Source organism: Strongylocentrotus purpuratus, unplaced genomic scaffold (genome assembly GCF_000002235.5).
Source record: "Strongylocentrotus purpuratus isolate Spur 01 unplaced genomic scaffold, Spur_5.0 spur5_scaffold_6, whole genome shotgun sequence".
Classification (NCBI taxonomy): domain Eukaryota; kingdom Metazoa; phylum Echinodermata; class Echinoidea; order Camarodonta; family Strongylocentrotidae; genus Strongylocentrotus; species Strongylocentrotus purpuratus.
The window spans coordinates 28,911,624-28,935,886 of NW_022145612.1; the positions used below are offsets into that span (position 1 = coordinate 28,911,624).

The following is a 24,263-nucleotide window of genomic DNA, read 5'->3' on the forward strand; positions in this document are numbered from 1 at the left end:
TCCTAAGTTGAACTTATCTCTAAGTTGGACTTAACAATTATGGAAAGCTGTTAGCATCTATGAAAATCATTTTGTCAAAGTTATTTTAAAAGGCATCAAATGTTGATTCAAATCATCCATATTTTCTATTGTCATGGACGTTTTATGTTCTTGATGTGGAATTGATAAAAATTCTAAAATACTTGAATTTTTCGCTTTTGAATATAATTCATTTCAAGACTACAAATAGCTCTCCATAATTTTTAAGTCCAACTTAGAGTTAAGTTCGACTTAGAATCTTTGTGAAACACCCCCATGTTTTAAATTTTTTGTTGTTGCAATATACCATCTAGATTACTGCAATACCCAAAATATTTCCATGATGTTGGAGAAATAACTGAAATGACTAGTATAAAATTCTCTTGTAGTCAAAATTCATTTTAAAAGAACAATCACATCAAAGCATTCTGTCTCCAGGAAAGAGAGGCTGACTTCATATTATTCCCTTTAAAATCTATTCTTATTATATGATATGAGCTTGAAAGTTGAGCTTCTACATTATGTAGTAACGGTCAGATGTTTCACGATCATAGCTTTGGCCCTCCCATTATTTTTCATCAGTGTGCCATGCCAGATTCAAATCATGGGGGAATATATTCTAAAGAGAACACACTGTTAAAAGCATGGATTTATTTTAAAATCTTCATCCTTGCCTGTCCTTCGTTACCATTTCCCAGTCAGTTTACTCACATGTTTGGATCATGATCATGAAGGCTGGCATTCATCACAGATGTTTGTAAGAGATGCCAGATTGATTTTATCAATGACACAGCTTGGAATGAATCATGTTAGTCACTGTGTGCTGTGGGGGCTTCTCATTCTCTGGAGCCATGCCAATACCACAGTGACTGATGATGGCACATTCTTACAAATACAGAGCTTATTGGCATTTATTAGGTTCCCCATATGCAGGGGGGGGGGGGGGGTAGTCTAAGAATTGAGGCTTGATAAGGATTGATTTCCAAGTAAGAATATCATTACTGCTAAAATGCATGTCCACAAGCATTTGGAGGGACTGCTGTTTCCATTAATTCTTGAAAGCTTGAACATTTAGCCAAGTAATAAAAAAGACTTTCAGGGGGCAAAAAAGAAGGAGAATATAGTCATGAAGTTTTGAGAAAGAAATATACTAGTAATTGACATTTCCAAATGAAAAGACTTTGGGACTAGTTAATTATTATTTTTGTGGAAAAGAAGTGAATTGAAGTAGGTAGTATCCCATTTCCAACTCATTTATTGTAATGTGATGCTGTACATGTACTGTCTATTGATTGTGCATTACAAATATACCCAAGATATTTAACATTTTTGGGGTTCTTAGATTTTCCTCCATTGCTGCATTTTGCTGCAATTGTACATCTAGTTATCCATATGAAGTGAAAGGTGTAAGCTAATCTGTAGACAAAAATTTGTTCATGAATAGTCTTCTTCTGATCTTTTGAAAAACAGTCTTCTTTGTTCTATTAAATAGATATCACTTTTCACCCTAGAATTTAGGATACAGGTAATAGATGTTATTAATGTCATATGGGGAAGGCATAATTTACCACATGTCAGCTTGCCAATCTTTTACTTTTAATCTTCAACAATATACCTGTATACTGTGCATATACTGTGTGTACTGTATGATCTAATTTCTTGAAACAACCTAACAGGTGCAAACAAAACAAAAGAAGAAAAGAAAACATACAAAAAGCAAAGCCCTCACAAATCTATGATACACATCAAATGTCAGAAAAAAGGGTGTGTATTCACAACTAGCCCCTGGCTTTTGACTTGTTGATTTCCACATTGTGCCATATTAGTAACTTCCTGTTGCTTACCTGTTATCATCCTGTATGTCCAGAGGGAGGGAGGGTAAAGAAGGAAATACCTGTGATCAGATGTGATGAATACCTGCCGTTTACCTGTGACCACCGTGTATGTCCAGAGGGAGGGAGGGAGAAGAATGAAATATCTGATTGAATATGATGATAAATTAATAATAGCATTATTAATGACAGGATCATTCCTCACATGAAAGGTTGAATGAAAGGATTCTGAGACCTTAGCATGAAAAGTGAGAAAATACATGCTGCCAAAGATACATGCATTAATCACTGATAAAAATATAGCAAATTCATTGGTCATTTTGATGAATATTAAAGGCAAAGAATGAAGTTGTATTTTTTAAAATTTGATTTGTGTGGTTAGTTGATAACAAATCAAAATCGCAGTTATGAGACTGAAATAAATTGATTTACAAAATATTTGATTAAGATACAGTATACAGTTTGTACATGTATTAAAGATTGATTCACTTATAGAATTGATATACTTGTACCGGTAATTAAAATATTAATGTAAAAATAAAATTGAACAGAAAAATATGACATTTGGAATTAAACATTAAAATGAATTAATTCCCTGTTACACTATAAGTTCTGTGATGTCATGACACACTGTCTTTTAATTATAACATAGAACATGTAGCTACGGTGTTTTAAGAGGAGAGATTTCAAGGTAAACGCTGTCATATCATTGGGCTGAGGAGGTATATGTACATGTACATGTGACAGTGCATGTTATTGTATAGTTGAATCATAATTTCTGTAAACACGAACAGAAAGCATTTCAAAATAGATGTAGTAGGAAGGCTATTCACTGGATTGATATAGGATGAAATGACAAAAGTCTGATAACAAATGATCCAATAAGACAAATATATTTTCATGTCAGAGATGTTAATTGTACAAATACATGTACAGTTAGTTTCTTGTGAGAAGTGATTGTTACACGGGGCAGCATGATTCATGAATCTATATCACTCCTGTTTAGTGGATGTTAAACAGTAACTAAAAAAACAAATTTCATCTTTAAGTTGGTCAATATTTCTGAGAGGAGAATTTTTTCTGAGCTTTGGTGACTATGGTATGACTTTTTAGTAGAGAAAACTTATCACACGTGCACATGTACATGTATAATACTAGGGACTTTTAGATTTGCACGACGAGCATGTGAACCGCTATGTGTGATATCTTTTTAAGGCAATGTGACCTCCTTTTAAGGCACTGTCGGGCACTGCCAGTGCCTTAAAAGGACGTCACATTTCCTTAAAAAGATGTCACATGTGGCAGTCCACATTCTCGTCGTGCAAATCTAAAAGTCCCTAATGATAGTTGTCTGTAGTGAAACTGAAGGTAATGATAATATGTACATTCATTGTGTGTTGTACTGTAGGCCTTCCTGCCAGCACCCTGGTATGTCATGTAGCAGGGTCAATCCACAACAAGGTCAGCCTGGCACGGAAACCAACGGCTGCAGCCTCAGGTCAGCATTCTCTACCACAGCCAGACAGTCATGGGAACAACCTGAAACCGGAGAGACAACTCATGATGCTTCCGAAGAGGTAACGTTACTTACTGTCCTCTGTATGTTGTATAGCCCCTTTGATAGTAGTGTATCAGATGGTGATTTAAAGGGGAAGACCACCCTCATATGGTTTTAATAGAAGCAGAAAATGAGAGAAACGTGTCGGTGAAAGTTTGAGAAAAAAAAACAGATTAGAAATTAGAATGGTATGAATTGGCAGTAGTGTGAGGTACCATGCGAGCTCCTCTCTTCTAATTATATAACTAGCCCCTTTGATAGTGTATCAGATAGTGATTAAAGGGGAAGTGCACCCTAACATTGAGTTGCTTTTTAATAGAATCAGAAAATGTGAGCTCCTCTCTAATACTTATATTTATCTTGAATGTATGTCAAAAATATTTCTTTAGCGAAAATAGATATTTTTGAAGTTTATTAGTATGGGATAAATGGCAGGGAAGCTTGCAAGATCTTGTCACAGAGTTGCCAATTTGTGTTTGATTGATTGCACCTTCAACGATTCATATCTTTCTTATTTTTTAATCGGTTTCTGCTCGGATTTTCACTAACCTGTTTCTCTCATATTTCTGCTTCTATTTAAAGAACTTAATATCGGGGTGAACTTCCCCTTTAATTTAAATAGTTTTGGCAAACTGTATGGCTAACATCCAGACCTGTACTCTCATAATTGTATTAACAGTGTATCCTAGACTAAACTTTGACTTGCTTGGTTTTTACAAACTAGGTATGTTATTGTCTTTTCCAATCAAATACAAGTTGTATATAAGTATACTATTCAGATGCTGTAGTACATTGCCAGAATGATGTTGATTAAAGGTGATACAAACTTTTGGTATGGGGTCATGAATTTGGTTCAAATGAACATATTGGAAGCATGTGCCATCCTACAATAATCAGTGATCATTGTCGCGGTTGACATCGAGTCTAAAGTTATGAAATCGTAAATAATAAACTCTTTATGTTGTATAGCTCCCTCTCAAGGTCAATATATATTAATTAAGCTATAAAACAATGTTTTTTGAATAAAATTGACTGATTAGCTATTACCATTTGGAAATTATACATCAGAACTGCATATTCTGAGATTTTCGTGGCCGCAGCTACCATTGTACGGCTGTATGCGCTATTTGAAATTTATCAAAATTTACCGGGAGCACCGGTTAATTTGTATATTTAATTTTCCTCGAAAGCAGAAGTGTTTTAGGGGCTAAATTTTCTAGTGCTTATAATACATCCACAGGGGCATCAAAATATATCAAAATTGTAAAGAATCACTATCCGGTTAATTTTCAAAATTTCCCAAAACTTTGTATTACCTTTAACATTCAATCAATGGCTAATTCTGTATCCACCATTTAGGCAAGATAACTGCCCGTTTCTGATCAGCATGACACATACTCTCTATTTCTCTGCGTGTAAAGAAGAATATGGACATGTAGTTAAAGGGATTGGGTAACTTTGCCTAAAATTCTAAACAAAATCCTGGATTTAGCTCATGCTGCAATCATAATTATAAACCTTTAGGTCAGTCAGGAATCCTATGACTTTTACAAGCCGATCACCCGTCTGATTATCAAGCTATTAATGATTGGAATTATAAATGTCAAAAACTGTTTGCCAAACGGTTTTGAACAGTTTGTTATAACACTACAGTCTATTGGGGAAAATGAGTACCGTAATTTACGGTGTATAAACCGCCCTCGTTTATTAACCGCACCCCTGACTTTGAATTTTTTTCAGCGGCAAAAAGGTGTGGTTCATACACCGTTAATTACGGTATGGTAAAACCGGTCACTCAAAGATTTTTACTTTTTTGAAGCACTTCATGATCATTTTTGAAGCACAATTTTTTTAGGGCTTCAAATACACCCTTTCACAAGTATCTCAAGATTTGTAAAACTGGAAACAATGTTAAACAGTGCCTTTAATGGTGCTATATGTAGCTCTTTATTACTTGGGTTTTCTTTCTACCTACCTACAAACAGGCCCGCGTATCATCTAGTAGCCAAGATCAGAACGATGCCCGCAGAAGAACCTCCAACTCCTCCTCCAACTCCAACTCCCTCCTTCAGCGTGCTCTAGGCTACGTTCCTCTGTTTGAGCGGGGATCAGAATCCGGTGGTGGGGCTACGTCAGGGTCAGCTCAACCCCAACCCCAGCCACAGGACTCCCATCCTCCTGCGTCATCTACTCCATCGTCCACGGCTGCATCCATTCTGCTTAGATCACAGTTCATGGATGGACGTCATATGATGAGGGAAGGAGGTAACAGATTCCAGGCTCGGTCAGGGCTCTTTAGTTGCTCTCTTCATGGACCAGGAAGACAGCATGTTCTCATACCAAATAGAGGTATTGAAACTCATGTTATTCTTAAATCTGTTCTGTTCTGATGTTATAAATATACACATATTTTATCCTCCAAATGCTGCTTTAAAATACATTCAACAGGGGGAAAAAGCTATTATAATAGTTATGTAGAAGATGTTGAAAATCATGTAAATTGTACTCCATTATAAAGAATTCAATTCTGTCTTTGTCTTTTGGTCTTCTTCATGTTTGCCAATATGTTAAGCATGTTTTTATTTATCCATCTATCAAAGTGATTCTGGAAGCTATCTTTGTCCCCTTTATTTGTATTTATGATTATGGCATGCGTTAATTGAGTGGTATCATAATTAACACTAATAAGTTGGTGAAGGTATTTAGTGAGTGTACTGATGGTATGCAGCTTCTTGTATGTGGTTTAGGAATCTTTAAACCATGTTTGGTTTTAGGTTAGCCAACTTCTTATGATGTGTTTACCTCACAGGTGATAAGAGAGGCCACGGAAGTAGAGTACATGGTAGCCAGCAGATTGGACATCAACAACACCACCATCACTTCCATCCCCACCATGTTCATCCTGTTCACTCCTCCTCGTCCTCCTCAACAACCAATTCCTCTTCCTCTTCCTCATCAGCCCACGGTCAGCAGCATCATGTCTCTGGTCCAGCGAGGCCGATACCCCATAATCCTGCACACTCCATTCAACAACACCACCAACAACAGCAACAAAAGCAGCAGCAACAGCAGCAGCAGCAGCAGCAACATGTGGCTCAACAACAGCAACAACAAGCACATCAGCAGCAACAACAGCAACAGCAACAGCAACAAGGTGTGAGCTCACAGGTTGCTGGTCCTTCGTCTCCCCCGCCAGCACCTTTCCATATTGCGGGAGGTACCATGTCAGGTGCAGGTCATCTTCAGCACCCTAGACCTCACCCCCTTCAGTTGGTAGCCGAGATCCAGCTACCTCAGCAAACCCCATCGGCGTCCGTCACCCACCAACAGCTCAGGCAGAGGCAGCAATACTTGGTGGAGTTGCAACGTCGATGTCTGCAGGTCCAGCCGGTCCAACAGGTGGCTCATAGATCATACCCGCGTACCAGACCTCGCATGCCAGAGTTCAGCTTTGCTCCTGATGTGTTGCCAAGACATGTTCACTGCCAGCAGCAACAACAGCAACAGCAGCAACAGCAGCAACAACAACAGCAGCAACAACAGCAGCAGCAGCAACAACAGCAGCAACAACAGCAGCAACAACAGCAGCAACAACAGCAGCAGCAGCAACAGCAGCAACAGCAGCAACAACAACAGCAACAGCATGAACCTGACCAAACGGCACAGTCTCAGTTGCCACAAGAGCAAACTCATCCCCGTCCGGAGCAGCTGACTACAGCTACAATAGGGGTGACCCGGGAGCTTCCAAGACCATTTTGTCACCCACAGCCCCAAGCAAGGCAACCTGTTCTTCATTCACAGAGGTATTAAAGACTTTATTTACATTCAGTATGAACATGTATATGCTAAGTTTTGTTGTAAACTTCTAGGCTGTGTGTTCCAGGAGTACATAATTTGTTTATATTTTACATGAGCATAGGATTCCATAACATATAATTGGCGAATAGTTTACATGTATTAAACGAGGTCGAGATGGTAGTCAGTGTAGTTGGTCACATAACCCCCACCTGATCCTGCATTATTCTTTCCTACCATGGGTTGCTGCAACAAAGTGGTAACCAACATCTGAGCTGTGTGTGCCTCCAGCACTCACAAAGTTTAGAAGCATAGAAATACACTGCTTTAGTGACCACCTGTCTACAGAGACCACATTTTGTTTCCCTTGAAAATGGTTTCTCATTGAAACATGTACTATAGGCACCCGTACATAAAGACCACCTGCCTATAAAGACCACTTTTCTCGATAGTCTTTATAGACGGGTTCCACTGTACAAGTAACACACCACCCATACGAGACTCACAAAATCAGATTCTTGTGAGATTGATTGATTGATTGAGTGATTTTATTTATTCTGTATCATAGGGAGACTGAGCTTGGCACTGGGGTTGGTCCAGATGGCAGGCAGCATCAACATCGGCATCTACACCATCACCTTCACCACTACCACCATAATGCGCCCCACCCTCACCTTCACACTCCAAACCTGTCTGGTACTACAGTTGCTCCTCTTATATCCAACTTGGTGAGTAAACACACGATTGAATTAGATATAGCTTGGCATGTCTTCAGAAATCAGTAAATTGGTTGAAAACGACCTGAAGAACTTCATTTATTTTCTTTAAAGGATGTTGCTTTTTTGTTAACTTCCCTGTTCTGAAGTCTCTGAAATTGGAAGGAATATGCAGGAAGATATCGATGCATTGAGAATATATTCATGTATACCAAATTCCGCAACATTGCCTGTGAAAAATTCTCATACTGCGTTCATTACAGATAAAATATGCATATCCCTCAATGTCATCAGTTTTTGTACATGATACAGTGTATAAGTAATAGAATACAAGTGTGATTGCAAGCTATTGATTTATCCCTATACATTTATCCATGTTATTCAGCTTGTACCAGATATTCCACCTATCCATACCGGTCACCCCTTCTACGCCCAAGCTCACCCTCTCTCCGTCATGAGGGCTCTGAGGGTCAGTCCTATGTATGAGGTAAGATCTTTCTTTCTTCTGTGCTAATGTCTGATACAGTGAAACCCGTCTATAAAGACCACCCAAGGGAGACAAGAAAAGTGATCTTTATTGGCAGGTGGTCTTTAAGTACAGGTTCCTTTAGTACAGTCAAACGTGTCTACAGCAACAGCCCAAGGGTAACAAAAAAAGTGGTCTTTGTAGACAGGTGGTCTTTGTAGACAGGTTCCTTTAGTACATGTTTCAATGAGAAACCATTTTCGAGTGAAACAAACATGTGCTTGTTGTAGACAGGTGGTCTTTGTAGGCAGGGGGTCACTAAAGCAGATTTGACTGTATTATTGTAATGAAAAACACATGGATTGAAGAATTATGACAAATTTCTGAAAAGTTTGATTGCTTTTACATGAAGTTGCAATATAGCGGGTGTGGCAAAAAAGTGAATGTATAGCATCATATACAATGATTGCAGCGTGTTGACTTCACCACATTTTCATTTCTGCAAATGGTGGCTTTAAAATAATTTTAGATCAACTCAATGGAATTGGAAGGGGTTCTTAAAGTGAATACAATTTGTAGAATGTATACATTTTTTTGTGTAATTTGCAAGAATTTGACTGGAACACTTGTAACATGTCACAGTAAATGATCTTTTATTTGTTTCTTCTTTTCAGTGCTAATATGAGAATGTGCAATAATATCCTGTTTTCCAATTTTGATTACTGTTATACAAATAATACACAATCTTACTTTATAGCAAGGCCATCAGATGTCTTCCCACAACCTTCATCCACGGTTGTTATCACCAAAATGCACCCCATGCAGATGGTACCGTGCATATAGTAAAAAATAATTATCGGTCACGTGATCCATTTAGACGCGTCTCATTGGCTACATTCTTGAAGCCATTTTATAAGTGCTAATAATTGCATTCAATTCCAAGTTTCTGAATGATTTGAGCTCATACTCAGTTCCTTTCTTTTACTTGCAGGAATTAGTTCAGCTAGGAGAACACCTAGGACAGGTGAACAGAGGAGCTTCCAGAAGCACCATAGAGAGAAATACCTTGCCACATAAATACAAGGTGAGATCAAAATACTTCCGGGAAGTCAATGCTATCATAACCTTCAGGAAAATAAAAAGTTGTTTAGTTGTTTATTTGACATTATTTTGACAAATTTGACTTTATCTTCATTCTCATCATCATATAGACAATGTGTGTTAAAGGAAGTTTTATAGATGGATGATGGCTGAGCTTTTTTTTCCAAAGTAAATTTTATACTTACTTTGCATTGTATGAACATATGATCTGTACCGTTACTTTTGGATTATATTTCTTTCCTATTCATAATAATAATAATAATAATAATAATATTCTGCTTTAAAATAACACTTAACACATCTAAGATGCCTCTAAGCGCTTTACAGGTCTACTATTATTTTGTCCTTTTTCGTTTTTGGTACCCGGAGAGGCTAACCTGTTCTCATGTGTTGAGTAAACAAAGTCAAGTAAAAAAAGATATGTTTTAATAATTTTACAAAGATTGTATGGGAAAAGCTCACCCGTGCCAATATTTTTCATACATTGTTCCATTTGAACATTCACTCCTGTACATAACAACATCATGATTATTAAAATCTGATAATTGTATTGTTGCTCTTTCCAGCTTCGTCATCAGAAGGAGAGTGATAGTAGTGAGGAGACGGGTGAAGTGGAGGGAGCAGCTAAGATCCCTGATGATGATATGGAGAAGTGTACTATATGCTTGTCTTATTTTGAAGATGACGAAGATGTCAGGTTAGTTCTCTTATTCATTACACCTTTTTAGGGGTTATGTGTTATACAGGGAAGAGTCCTTGATTGTGGTAGATATATTTGCCATCTACTTTTCTGTGATAGTTCTATATCTTCTTGAATTTACCGGTTTAGTCACCTGTAACTTTATAAACAGTTGACAATGTATTCATAATACATCAGATGCGATCTATAGAAATTTATTTATCATACCATCATATTAAACGATATCATATATTCATATCATCATATTATGGCGTAACCGGGTTCTGCCGGGGTAGCGTTCTGCCTTGCAGGCTTTCTCCACGCTCTCGACAATCATTCATCAACAAACTCTCAGTGGGCTTTCACAAAAATATATTGTGTAAAAAAAAAAACGTGGACTCTCATTTCACTCACTTCTGCAACCACTAAATGTACGACAGGAACTAAAGAAACAACACTTACACAGTATCTGCAGCTTAGGTAACTCTATCTCATTCCAAGTCACTGATCTCTACATGAGTACCTGTCACAACGACAGCTCACCAGTGACTGATTGACATGCTCATGACATGCATGTGTTTGTTTCACAATTAAATATAACGCCCTCTACATCTTACTAAATGCTGGACCAATTATGCTACAATATTGAATAACAACATTTTCCTTCTATCTTATCTGTTTTCACAGACGGCTTCCATGTATGCATCTCTTCCATGTGGAGTGTGTGGATCAATGGCTGGTGACCAACAAACGCTGTCCCATCTGTCGCGTAGACATCGAAACAAGGATGCAAAAAGAAGTCTGAAACCTGCTTTCTTATGAGTCCAGAAAGCATGAAAAGTCCTTGTAACAGGTGCACCGCATGATGTTCACCTGTGTTTGGAATACTTGAAATGACATTGGTGAACCCGTTTTTAATTATTTTATTAAATACCTTGCATTATTTTTCTCAGTCAATTTCAACATCTCTAGACACTTACCGGTATACGAATAGTCATCAGTGACTTAATAATGTGGTTTATATCAAGATTTTGATTTATTTATTCTCTTTTTTTTCTTTTTAATTGTTCGTAATGTTCTTTTTATCAAGGGGTATATGATATTTTCATTAATTTTACTTCACTTAATTATGTCCCCTTTTAAAGTCTTTGTCATAATCCAGGACTTTTTTGCAATATTTTTTATTTTAAACAAAATCTTTGCTTTATTTCTTGAACCTAAGATAACCTTAAATAAATTTGAACTTTTCGTTTCCTTTTAAGAAATTTTTTGTACCTCCATCCCTCATATTAAAACAAAAGATGAATATTTTCTCAATGTCGTTCAATACTGCTATGTGCGAAAGATTGTATATTTTCCACTTGACCTTTTTGTCTTGACCTCTGTACTAAACCCTCACATCAATTAATGAAACATGTGATGGTGATTATAGGGGATAAGGAGTTGCATCATAGCATTGACAGAAGAGACAGATTTGTAAATAATCATGTTTAGTTAGTTACAGTACTTGATGAAAGTTTGTAAAATATAGGGTAATAGGCCTCAAAGGAAGAGAGGTGAAGGTTACAAATATATTTCTATTTTGGAATTCCATTGAGAGATCAGTCTATGAGCCTATGAATAGAAAATCATGTCTGGATGACTATACATTGTGACATAGGCTTTAATACTGTTGTAGGATTTAATAATCTTTTGATTAAAAAACAATGAAATATGTTTTGCATGATTTCGATGAATAATCTATATATCTGGAAGATTTCATTCCAATATTTCTTATTTTTGACAGTATATGAGTTTATGTTCCTGTATGGTTGCGAAGAGATTCTATGTCGGGATGTCTATAGACAAATATGTTACCTTACTCCCTGCTTTTTTACTGCAAATTTTAGTCATTTCGTTATTTACTTTTTACTTCTAGGCTGATGTGAAGTTGCGTAATGTTAGTACAATACTTGAAATCCCATGGCCAGTGGGAGGATGCCGGTTACATGGGATCAATTAGCGAGATGAATGTTGATTTTTTTTTTTTATTTTGCGAGCATGTGGCTCGGATCGATATTAGAACATTGTAAATTATCCATGATAGAAATTATCACTACCAAAATGATAATATAGAGGGTGCAATAGCTACTATCTTTTAAGTTTATATTTGTATTTATGTTTTAAAACCATTCTTCTTTATTAAAGGCTTAAACACGTGTATAGTGCACAGACTTTGCTTCTCCATTCAACCATTTCCCAGATAATGACCTTTGTATTAAACAATAAAAAAGGGATATTAAGCATTTCTCTTCAATAGCTCAATCCACTGTTACAGGGGTATGTCAAATCTATTTAGAAAGTGGAAGCAGTCTTGTGGCTTTTGGTTCTGTATACCGGTATTGGAATAATGTAAGTAGCCATTATGTGGGTTAAATTAAATGTTGGAAATATTTTGTCTAGATGTGTTAAAAAGGAAAACATAATATTCTTTCTGGAGCCACCAGTTCCCATTAGTTTGAAATATCTTGTAGAGGATGTGTCAGAAACTTATGTGGTCGTTTGTGTGGGTCATTAGAAACCAGTTCCAATATTATTAATATACATGTATTCATGACATTTATAGAACATGTGAAAACACCAGATATCATTATGTGGCTGCTTGATACTTGTTTTCCCTGTAACATCAAACTTTCAATCAATCATAGTTTAAAACAGAGTCCATTTCTTGCTAAACTTGTTATTTTTGTCTCATTCATGTGAGTAAGTAGACTTATTAGCAAGTTAATAAATGATTGGTACTTTTCGTTTTGTTCACAATTGACATACAGTTGCCAATAGGAAATGTAATGTTTCCATATTAGAATGCTGCAAGATTTGAATTGTTGACAATTTACTGGGAAATTTCCAGAAACTGCTCAATACGATTTACATGTATCTTCTTGTTTAAAAAAAAGACAATTGAAAAGCATATTTTTTTTACCAGGCTTGCTTGAGTAATACTTAGAGTGAAATATTTGATGCCTAAAAGATTTCTGATTGACAAGATCTGAAAAATACTGCTCCTGTAATAACAAAATAGTATTGTCATAAATCATTTCATATACCATTAAGAATAATAGAAAAGAATTCAGTTTCATTTGATTTTGAATTATTGATAATACTAGTAGTATGAATAAACGTTCGATCTTGCAATATTAACAAATGGTAGTGATTTTTACATGACTCGTAGGTTTACTACGATCAGGCTTACAAGATCAGACCTACAAAACTTTGCCAAAACAACCCTGCATATGTAATTACATGTACAGTCTCATTCTGGTTATTTTATTCTTGTTTTTGAAGAAAAACAAACTAGTCCTCTTGATCAAATATTTCACCCTGCTTTGCTGTTTAACAGTTCTTGTGAATGTTAACCATCTCTTCAGATGTGAAGAACTTGTGTTTCGTACAAATGAACTTGATTCTGCTCATGTGATTAAGACTGACCATAGTATACCAAACAATTAAAAAAATATGTATTATGAAATAGTGTATATGAAAAAGAGGTTTAGGCTTTGTTTTATGTTTAAAGATAAAATAAATAAACAATAGAGGTCACTTCACTGTATGAACATAATATAGCATTAGAATTGTTGCACCGTTGTCCATTTCCCTCAGAAAAGATACATTTCATACAATTCTCCAAACAATATTTTTTCTGTGTGTACTTCCACTTGACTGCCATATGTGTTTCTTCATATGATTTTGCTCTCGTTGGAAACTTACATGCATTTGCAAGCGGAGTTTCACATTCTTTTAAAATCATTCAACACAAATCATGTGGAAAGTAGTTCAATTTTTCTGTTGAATATGTTGTTCAAAACATTTACTGGTACTGTTAGCAGGAGCATTATATGTATCTGCTATTATATGAATTTCTTTTGAGCTGCACACATCTGTTGAATATTACCCCTTACAATAGTGATTTAGGTGTTGAAGATGCTTGTATATTTTTCCTAGTTTGGTCCCACAGTAGAACATCTCTACATCAAATTTAAATGTGCAAATGTATTATTGTTATAAGTACAATCATGGCTTGAGAACATGTATATGAAGCATTGGAATAAAATTTAAAAAAGAAGAAAAGAGTAAACTAGTCACTATACAGAAGTTCTTTGTGTTTTTGTCTCTCAACGAATACATGTTGATATACAGTGCGTCCCAGAAAAAACGAAACCGAGAAGTATTGATGTTCTATCATAACTTAATCACAACTATAATTAATGAATGATACATATTTGGAAAGCTTTTAGTCTCCTCTTTCATGTGATGCTACTCAGATAATGCATATTTCACGCATGAGGGATTAAAAGCAATTTGAAGGAAGGAAACCAAAAAGACATTTGGCGGGCGGTATCTGAATTTCAAAGAAAAATTCACATTTCTAGAAAGTTGAGTTTCTGCCCTTCATATGACGCCTCTATCAGGAAAAATGAGCGAGGAATGACAAAGTTATGTTTGTTTAAAGTAGTGCTTGCATTTACATAATTTTATTAAACGAATTTGTTTTCACTGGCTGCCTGCCGTATCAATAAACAAAATTAACAAAAGACCTAACTCCGTTTCGTTGACAATCAGCCGTAGAGGAGAGTCTTCATGCATGGCTGATTGTCAACGAAACGGAGTTAAGTCTTTAGTCAAATCTGCTTTTTGCTACGGCAGGCACCCAGTGAAAACGAATTCGTTTGTTAAAATTATGAAAATGTAAGGGCTACTTCAAACAAACAGAACTTTGTTATTCCTGGCTCATTTTTCTTGATTGAGGTATCATATGAAAGAGCAGAAAATTAACTTTCTAGAAATATGAATTTTTCTTTGAAATTCAGATACCGCCCGCCAAATTACTTTTTGGTTTCCTTCCTTCAAATTGCTTAAAATCACTCATGCGTGAAATATGCATCACGTGAGTAGCATCAACTGAAAGAGGGGACTCTAAGCTTTCCAAATATGTATCATTCATTAATGATGGTTGTGATTAAGATATGATAAAACATCAATACTTCTCGGTTTCATTTTTTCTGGGACGCACTGTACAAATGAAAATTGCTCGTGTGTGTGTGAATATGTGGCTAACACTTTTTCTCTGGTCTTTCTTCAATCTTGTTGATCTTTTAAACAACTTATGGGATGTTGCAAGAAAGTTGATATTTGCAATCGATTGCAACTCAACTTTCTTGCAATGCCCCACTAGTCTCCCCAATTTGTCTAGGATTTTGTTTGGATTAAATTAAATTAACTAGATGTAGCTTTAATTCTCCCTCTCTTTCTCTTACTAATGGGGATTTTTTTTTAATTTGCAATTGATTGCAACTTTCTTGCAACGCCCCATAAGATCACTTGAGAAAGCCAATACTCGCATCACAATGGAGAAGAAATATAAACGCAATCATCACATAATCATCCATTTTCAGAATTAATGACAAAAATAATGTATCCATAGTTACATACTCCAGGTAGTAAACAAACCAATTTTCTTTATTTCACTAAGCGAAAAATGTTACAGAAAGTAGTTTCATACATCCATATATAGCAATATAATATTGTTATTTCAGTTTTAATTTAATTTTGTGATTAACTCCATCAAAGTCTTATATTTTAACATCATAAATAGTGTTTAAAATTACAATATAGGAATAACTCCTTCAATCTAAGGCAAAATAATCAGTAATATAGGCTCCAAAATTTACTTACTTGAATAACTCCATAAAAGTCTTAAATTTTAACTTGATAAATAGTGTTTAAAGTTACAATATAGGAATAACTCCTTCAATCTAAGGCAAAATAATCGAAAATATAGGATATAACATGGAAATGAATGTACTTATACAGTGATGCGTAAAATTGGTTACCATATGATTCTTGGCTGACATGTAGTTTTCTTTAAATCTCCTAATTCTGTCACACAGTTAACATCAAAGGCCAGTCTGAAAACTTTAACTAATAACGTCTTTTTCACCATGTATAATGTACTGTATTAAGCATGATTGTATCTAAGTATAGTTTATATGTAGCTCATTGTAAGCGCCTTGAGCACCCTCTGGGTGGATATGTTGCACATTATAGTCTTTATTATTAGTGGCGACATGAGACTCAAGCAGAAATGCAGCAGCTTTCTACACTGCAATAATTACAGTCCCAAATTTTCATCTGGTTGTACACTGGGTCCAAGACAACTAAGCAATTTATGCAAATGCATCGAATACCACAATAAAATCATATCCAATGGACTAAAATAGTTGAACACACCTACAATCAACCTGTCTTTTGAAGGATCACTCTAATTCCATTTTATTTAATATTACAAGCATCTAAAGATAGGAGAGGTCAGGGCCCTATTTCACCAAACTTTTTAACAAAACAAGTAACAATAACTGTTAAAAGCTACTAAAATCGTGGAATTTGATTGGCTGAGAACAAATATGTCATATATATTTAACATTTGTTATTGATAACGGGTTTTATGAAACGGAGCCCAGTACGCAATCAAGCACAATCCTATTTTGGTCTGAATATTTTGCATGGACAAACTCTTTCCATCCCCCATCCAATCTGGGAAGGTAGCAAGGATCATTATTCCAACTTCACATCCTCATTTCTTTCATCATTACATTCTCATTCATTGTTGATACTTTTGCGTGTAAGTGGTACCAGACACGATTAGCATTTAATTCTATTTTCTGGTCCCATTTATCCTTTCAATGTTAAACATTCACATTTGCTTGTTATATTGATGTACTTTTTGTTTGGACAATAAACTTCAAACTTCAAACTTCAACTTCATTTATATGATTAAGTATGGGTACAGGGATAGAAATATCAATAACGATAAAATAAAAATATTGATCTTGTACGAGTTACTTTAACATGATCGAGAAAACAGTGTTCTACGAAAGTGTAGAAAGAACCTGTATTGATGTTGAAACATACCAACGTGTACAAAAAAAAAAAAATTAAAATCATGCAAAAACACATCAAATCGTGAAGCGCTAAGGGTATGTGCCACATGGACAATTTAAACCTTGTTTCATATTTCATATGAGGTGAAGCTAAACGTGATGAACAATGGAATGTATTTCATAGAATCCATCGTGACCAGTTTCTAACAATTACAAAAAGTAAAACCTCTCTTTTAAACAATAGTCACTGACATTCATTATATTTCAAAGCAATAATCATCAAGGGACTTTGAAAGGCCAAAGGAAATTGCACTTACAAACTATCTGTAGTACTGATAACTGATCATATTATAAAACTAAAAGCTATATATATTTATAGCACTATCATTACCATGAACATTCATATCAGGGATGATTAGTAAATTCTTTAATCTCTATCTCAAACAATGCGCAATACTATTTTTGTTGTTTTACAATTCATTAAAAAAATACATGATACTTAAAGAATAAGAGTTGTTGACATGTTTATGTGTATCCACAATCTTAATGATTAATTGAAACTTCTACCACCGTTTCTGTGGAACTTCCATTAGTACATTGTTGAAGGTTGGTTGGTTCGTTTCTTTTACCCGACTGCTGAGAAAGCATGTGTATGGTTGTAAGTAAGCAACCAGGGGACCAACGACTTTAAGTCTTCTCCGAGGGACTTGGTAATGAGGATTAATTCCTTACTAAAGGGCATGAGCGCATTGAATCAGTTGCGAACCCGGGACCTCTCGGTTAAAAGACCACTGCTCTACCACTGAGCCATCGCGCCTCACTGAAATGAAATATTATAATAGACACTACCACGTGAGCAGTCGGGTAAAACAAACTAACAAACCAAACCAACAAATATGCAGCCACATATGCGCAGTCATGAACCAACAGCTCGTTGTCATTTTGTAGAAAATTTGTTATGATGAGCTATTTCTCACTTTTAAAGTAAACAGTTCTCAGACTTATTACCCCTGGTACTATTTTAGTCGCTTGACTCCATGAACTTTGTTGTGAACTCCGCCAAGGTCATGACCTCTCCATGACCGGTTCCTTTCTCCATTTTGATGAAAGAATCTAGATTCATTGTTGTACCTGCACACAGATAGGGAGAGACAGAAAGAGAGAGACAGACAGAGAGAGAGAGAGAGAGAAAGAGATTAATAACAATAACAAAAGTTGGTTATATAGCGCTCTTACACATATAAAATGGTTTCTCAGTGCTTCACAGAGTTCAAACAAATTAACATACAAGAAGCAAAAGTTAACAATAATCATTGAATGGAAGAGTTTTGAAAAGCCTTCTTAAAAAAATTTAAGAAGTCAGGCAGACAGATCATGGCAGGTCATTCCACAATCATGGTCATTCCACAATCATGGTGAAGAGAGGCCAGAGAGAGAGAGAGAGAGAGAGAGAGAGAGAGAGGGGGGGGGGGGGGAGGCAGAAAGGGAGAGGGGTATTAGGTTTTTCTAATTACCATCCAACATAATTAATTTCCACTAAATTATTACCTCTGCTTTTTTTCTTCTTCACTTTGACACTTTGATCATACTAGTTTAAGTAACATGACATGCTCACATGCATTTTAAACTATCAAAGTTTTCTATTAAAAAAAATTGCTTTCACTCTCACTGATGAGATCAGCTTCACAATTTGAATATGAATGCAACAAAATGTCCTATTTTACAGGAGACCATTCAGCCAATCTCTATACTGCCCCCCCCCCCAAAAAAAACCAGTCACCTTTGAAGCTCTCATTTTTCTTAAGAAATTTATTGTTGACAGGGGGTGATTCTTACCATCTTTAGCTACTATGCAAGGATGCGAAGGAGGGGGTGACTTATATTCTCCATCCTCTTTCTTCATGTGAGAACGATCCGATGCGAGCGTATCCAAGAACTCCTGTGCCGGAATCACCCTGAAGAATCTGAAGAAAGGATATGATAATAAGAACAATCCATTACAATTCATGGTGTAATGAGGATACAGAGAGAACACTAAAAAGAAAAAATGGATTATGAACAATAAATTCTGTATATATCTATGTGTTAGGTCACCACGTTTGTTGCTAAAGAGTATACTTTTGAACATAGATTTTCAAAAAAAAAGTAGATCATAATATTTACCATATATTTTTTTAAATATCGCCAAGGAACATATTCTATTATTTAAAAAAATATCATGTTATGTTAGTTTCATGAATGACTGAGTTTCTTTTAAAGGCTTGTTTAGATAAGGCGTGTTGCAAACTGCTGCAAAAAAAGTTGCCAAGGTGTTTTGATGTGTAAATGAATGACAACGTACAACATGGACTCATTCACTGAGGTCTGTGTAATAAGATATGTGTTATGAAGCATTCTACACTTTATGTCATTATTTTCTTTAAATGCTGCAGTTTTGCTAAGTCATATCTGAACGAGCCCGAAGTGATGTGATTCCTTAGTATTGGGGTCCTGATTTTCAATATTTCAACACATTTTCATGAAATACATAACCTGTATTCTATCTACCGGTAATTATCAATGGAACACACGTACCTGTAAAATTCCTCCATCAGACGATCGTTGGTACCCACTGCTGTGGTGACGTACTTTTCAAAGTCGACAGGGAATGTATAACTTGTATCCATATCATAGACCTGACTACCTGAGGATGGATGCTGGTGGACCATAATGACATGGTAATCCTGAAATAAAACAAAATAATTGAGGAATAAATAATACAGGGATTACTAAACATGCTAATTATGGTGATCCCATACTTGCTACTGCCATATTTGCCCTGGGTTTCTTTCATTAACATAAAAAGATGGTTCTAGGGTTAGTCTTGTGACTTCAGGGGTGTTGGATTATGTTTAGGGCTACGGCCTGGGTTAGGTATAGTGTTTGGTTCAAGTTAGGGGTTAGGAATTTCTTATTCTATGTGATAATCCCCATAATGTTTGTGGTTTCCCAAAACTAAAATTAGACTTTCAGAGCATGCATCATAGAACTTATGTACATTCACATAGGTGAAATAATCTATTCAAAGAAACACTTGGCATGACAGGGTACATGTTTATTATATTCCGATCTATCAAACTATCCAGAGCACTTCATTTTGTAATACTAGCTATATGTAAAGAATAAAGAAGTATACTGCATTTCTATATCTATCTCACATGGATCAACAGAAGCACAGAGTATTTGAATCATAAACAAATAGAGAAGGCTTACCCAAACTATAGGAACTTCTTCACTGGGACTTTGTTTCTGCATCCAAAGAGGAACCTAAAGAAAAAGAAAACAAAAAGTGAATACATTTACCAAATATTAATTGTAATCATTGAAGTAACTACTACATGTATATTTTTAGTCCCATCTTTATGTCATATGGCAGTCACAAATGACTTTTGCCACCTATGCAGTAAATTCTTGCTGTCTGTAATTCCTCCAATAATCATGTATCATACTTTAATATCTTTTATGAAATTTGAAGAATAGATATTATCTGAATAATATATCTTCATAATCATTCATTATCGAAATTCACATTTTTCATGATTTAACTGAATAAATACTCTATATACATGTAAGTGAACCCACACAAAAACATATTAATATCAATATAACTTGGATGCTAGTGTGAGGAAATAAGATCTTTAGGGGGGAAATTTGAAATTTGTATTATTAAAGAAAACATTTAGTGGATAGTAAGGCAATGGCGTCACAGACTCATGAGTGAATTGCTAATTTGTCTTGTGATTTTCAAAGTTTTTCATGTCATTTTGTTGATTGGTTTGTCTCATTTTTCTGCTTGTTTTGAAAGTAAAATTCTTTTAGGAGTGGTCTTGCCCTTTTAGTATTGAATCACATACCGGCCCTGGGCTCCACACCAACTTTTTGGAAAGGGGTCCAGATTTGAATTTAAATATCCTTTATATATACAGTACATGAGCCCTATATATGTAAACATTTAGACATTTTAGGGGTCAGGACCAAAATTTTGGGCACCCATGTGTCCTGGGCACTTGTTAGTGTCGAGCCCTGGCCCACCCTCCCCCCCCCCCCTCATATCACATTCCATCCATCCACACAAAACAAATCAATACAGAAGTATGCATGTCTGCATGATGTGAAAGTGCTCGCCATATTTGGGAGAGAGTCTCCCATTTGCAATACCAACTTCTTTTATCTACATTTGCTGCAAATGGATTACCTCTACTCAAACTAAAAATGCAATGAGCAGATTCCTCATGAAAATGATCTTTTTTTGATGACCTACATGTACTGTAAGCTTTTGTAAGCTACATGTAAATCTCCAATTCAGGAAACAGTAATGAGAGGGAGTCTCCCAAATTGGCCCTGCGCCTCTACCGACAAACTAAAAAACTACTTACCTTTCTCTCATCATTTGAGATGAAGACAGCATAAGCCCTGCTCAATTCATTGGGGAAATTCTTCTGAACACTTTCACACATCTTCCAGGCATTTTCCTCGCTGTTGGAAAAGAAAAGAAAAGATCAAATGTTATTCAATCTGCTCTCTGAAAAAGGGATTTGGTTAAGGCTAAGCCAGACGTATTCTCAGCAGAACATGATGTCAACAGACTTGTTACTTGTTAGTCCATGTACTGTAGAGACACAGAAAAAGGCATGTGGGTCGTGGTCATATGGACAAACAAATTGATTGTTTAAAAAATACAAATTAGATCTAGTGATCATTCTTTTATTGTCAATTAAAATAAAGAAATTAATATAACTAGAGCCCAAAATGCACACTGCAATCATAATTAAAGGTAAAGACCGGTATTGGAAACGCCCCAACTTCAAAAAAAGGAAAGGCAGGCTCTTATTACCAATCATGTGAAAGAATATGTTTTGAATAATACATGATAATAAAAATGTTGACGGGAAACCGCCTACTAATCGATATATTTGGTAAATTAGTGTATCTCTCGCCTGGTGAGAGATACAAATGCACGTGTCGCGCACATGTGTAGTCCCATACATCTTTAGGGAATTTAATCACCTAAATAAAAGAAATAGAAATAGATTTCTTTCCTACCTTGTCTCGTAGAAACACCTGTTGAGTACAGATACTTGGAACATATATTATATCACAAGTAGTAGTTCAAATATTGCACAGCACCCGTAGAAAGAATATGTAAGACCATGTACAAAGTAATGACGCTTCTTCGCGAATTAAGTAAAGAAGAAGAAACTTATAATCTCTATAAAGTAATAAGGCCTCAGAACCGAGTAGAGAAACAAGCGAAGAAATAGGACAAGAATTAAGATGAAGCTGAATTAGCTTTGCTGTAGATCGACTAAAGACTCTCTAGAATACGTGTGCTCTATATGAACAGCTCAGGAGAAGTGATGAAAATAGGTGTGGCAAATAAAGCAAGCAAGTGTAATGTCCCTGTACAGTATAAGCTATACCAGTACATTAGGTGGTTGCACATCCCAACCCATAGGGTATGGAATGTGCTTGCCAGAGTAAGTATTTGTGGCACTCTAGTAATGCAACAGGTGTCACTAAAGAAATGAGTGACAATGGAATAAAAGGCTAGACTTCAAGCCACACAATAAAGACAAGACAATAATATTTACAAATGCAAAGTTCTCCAAAGGTCAAGTCACTACACATCTTTCTGTGTACAGTGATTCTAACTTTATGAAGACTTGGCCAAATTTCTTATCATTTTGATGATTCCAGAACCTTGCAGTACATCTATGCTAGATGATCAACCTTTTCTGATCGTTTTCACAATGTTTCTTTCACAATGCAATCGCATGACCATAACTGGTCTTTAGCTTTAAGTACAATGCATGACTCATCTGCTCATGAGATATGAATTATGATTATGAATGAGGTCACACGATTTCTTAGTAAATTTTATAGTGAAATATCCATCCACTACAAAAAGTTCTTATTATCCTACATAATCCACTGTAGGTCTACATGTATATGAATTTATTTAAAAATATATAAAATAGCCTTTTACGTATAATTCAAATAAGTAATGTGAGCCTCTTTAGCAGGTTTAGTTTCTCCATTGTTCTTTTTTATTTTTATAAACCGACTTCAAATTATACATATGGGACCGTTATAAAAATCGTGACTAACAATAAGTTAATTGAAGAAATATATAATTGTTCTCGACTTACCAATAGCAAGTACAGTAAAAACACTCAGCCAAAGGAGGCAGGATACTCAATGGGATAGTTTCACTCGGCATTATGATGTGATTGTTTTAATCTTCTAATTAATTTCCGCAAACGAACAAACTTGTCTTTCAGGTTGAACCGACGATCGAGCGGGTGAGGTCATGTGCAGAATGTTAATGGAGCACACAAAGCAAAACGATATTATATATAATTTTGATGACAAATATCTAGAATATTCTAGCTCCAGAGGGCTCCTTCCCCTTCTTTGTGGAATGAATGTTCCGGAAGTTTGAATAGATTTGGGCGGAAATTGTAGAATTACCAAGTCTGATTCTTTCAACCTTGAAGATTCTTGCAGAACTTGAGATGGGTGCTGTATCGGAGGAGGGGGGGGGGGGGGGGGGGGGGGGGATTCATTTACGCAGTCTCCCATCTTTTTTGGTGAGAACGCGACCGATATGTTGTATGACTTTCAGACTTCCGGTATCAGACATGTTTTTTTGAGTTTGAGTTTGAGTTTGAGTTTATTAACAACAAAAATAATAACAAGTAAAACATAATGTATCAAGCATGATTACATAAAATATAACAATATAACACAAGATCGATATTGTTTTACAAAGTATGTCGTATACAAAAGGAATAAAATATTATATGTACACTTTTGTTGTTAAAGGGGGTACCAGAAGTTAGCACAAGTGCTAGTCGAGTCTGGTTCCCTGTCTTTGGCAAGAATTTTAAAACTATTTTTTTTTTTACATCACTACATTATATACATGTAACATAAACTATATAAGTAAACAAAGAAATAGAATAGTCATTTAGAAATATTCCTTACTTAATATACATGGAAGTCAAACGTAAATGTATAACTCATCTGCATGGGAGCGGTAATAATTTTTTGTAGCCAACATCTTTAAAGCCGGTCATTTCTGACGTATAGCCCACTTGTCCACATATCGGCGTTTGGGCTCAGACACGATTTTGCCAGGG

General features: G+C 35.7%; 2 protein-coding genes across 3 annotated transcripts in view; one reads left to right on the forward strand and one right to left on the reverse strand.

Annotated features, from left to right (window-relative positions):
* Positions 1–14,279, forward strand: part of LOC575286 (E3 ubiquitin-protein ligase arkadia-B) — a 33,842-nt gene extending 19,563 nt beyond the window's left edge. Inside the window, exons 7-14 of one of the 2 annotated variants that reach the window (XM_011665548.2) lie at positions 3,259–3,427; positions 5,394–5,757; positions 6,218–7,211; positions 7,772–7,931; positions 8,305–8,406; positions 9,377–9,469; positions 10,053–10,183; positions 10,853–14,279. In XM_011665548.2, coding sequence (XP_011663850.2) covers positions 3,259–3,427; positions 5,394–5,757; positions 6,218–7,211; positions 7,772–7,931; positions 8,305–8,406; positions 9,377–9,469; positions 10,053–10,183; positions 10,853–10,970 — 2,131 coding nt within the window. In that variant the 3' untranslated portion in view covers positions 10,971–14,279. The remainder of the gene's footprint in view (positions 1–3,258; positions 3,428–5,393; positions 5,758–6,217; positions 7,212–7,771; positions 7,932–8,304; positions 8,407–9,376; positions 9,470–10,052; positions 10,184–10,852) is intronic. The other variant, XM_011665550.2, reaches the window with a different exon arrangement.
* Positions 14,280–15,634: 1,355 nt separating this feature from the next.
* LOC575429 (protein N-terminal glutamine amidohydrolase) lies at positions 15,635–23,466 on the reverse strand. The gene is made up of 6 exons (XM_775831.5): positions 23,271–23,466; positions 21,498–21,597; positions 20,335–20,388; positions 19,657–19,805; positions 18,919–19,046; positions 15,635–18,213 (listed from the first exon to the last, which is right to left on the reverse strand). The coding sequence occupies exons 1-6, from the start codon at positions 23,339–23,341 to the stop codon at positions 18,104–18,106; spliced, it is 612 nt and encodes a 203-aa protein (XP_780924.4). The 5' UTR covers positions 23,342–23,466; the 3' UTR covers positions 15,635–18,103.
* Between the last annotated feature and the right edge of the window lie 797 nt (positions 23,467–24,263).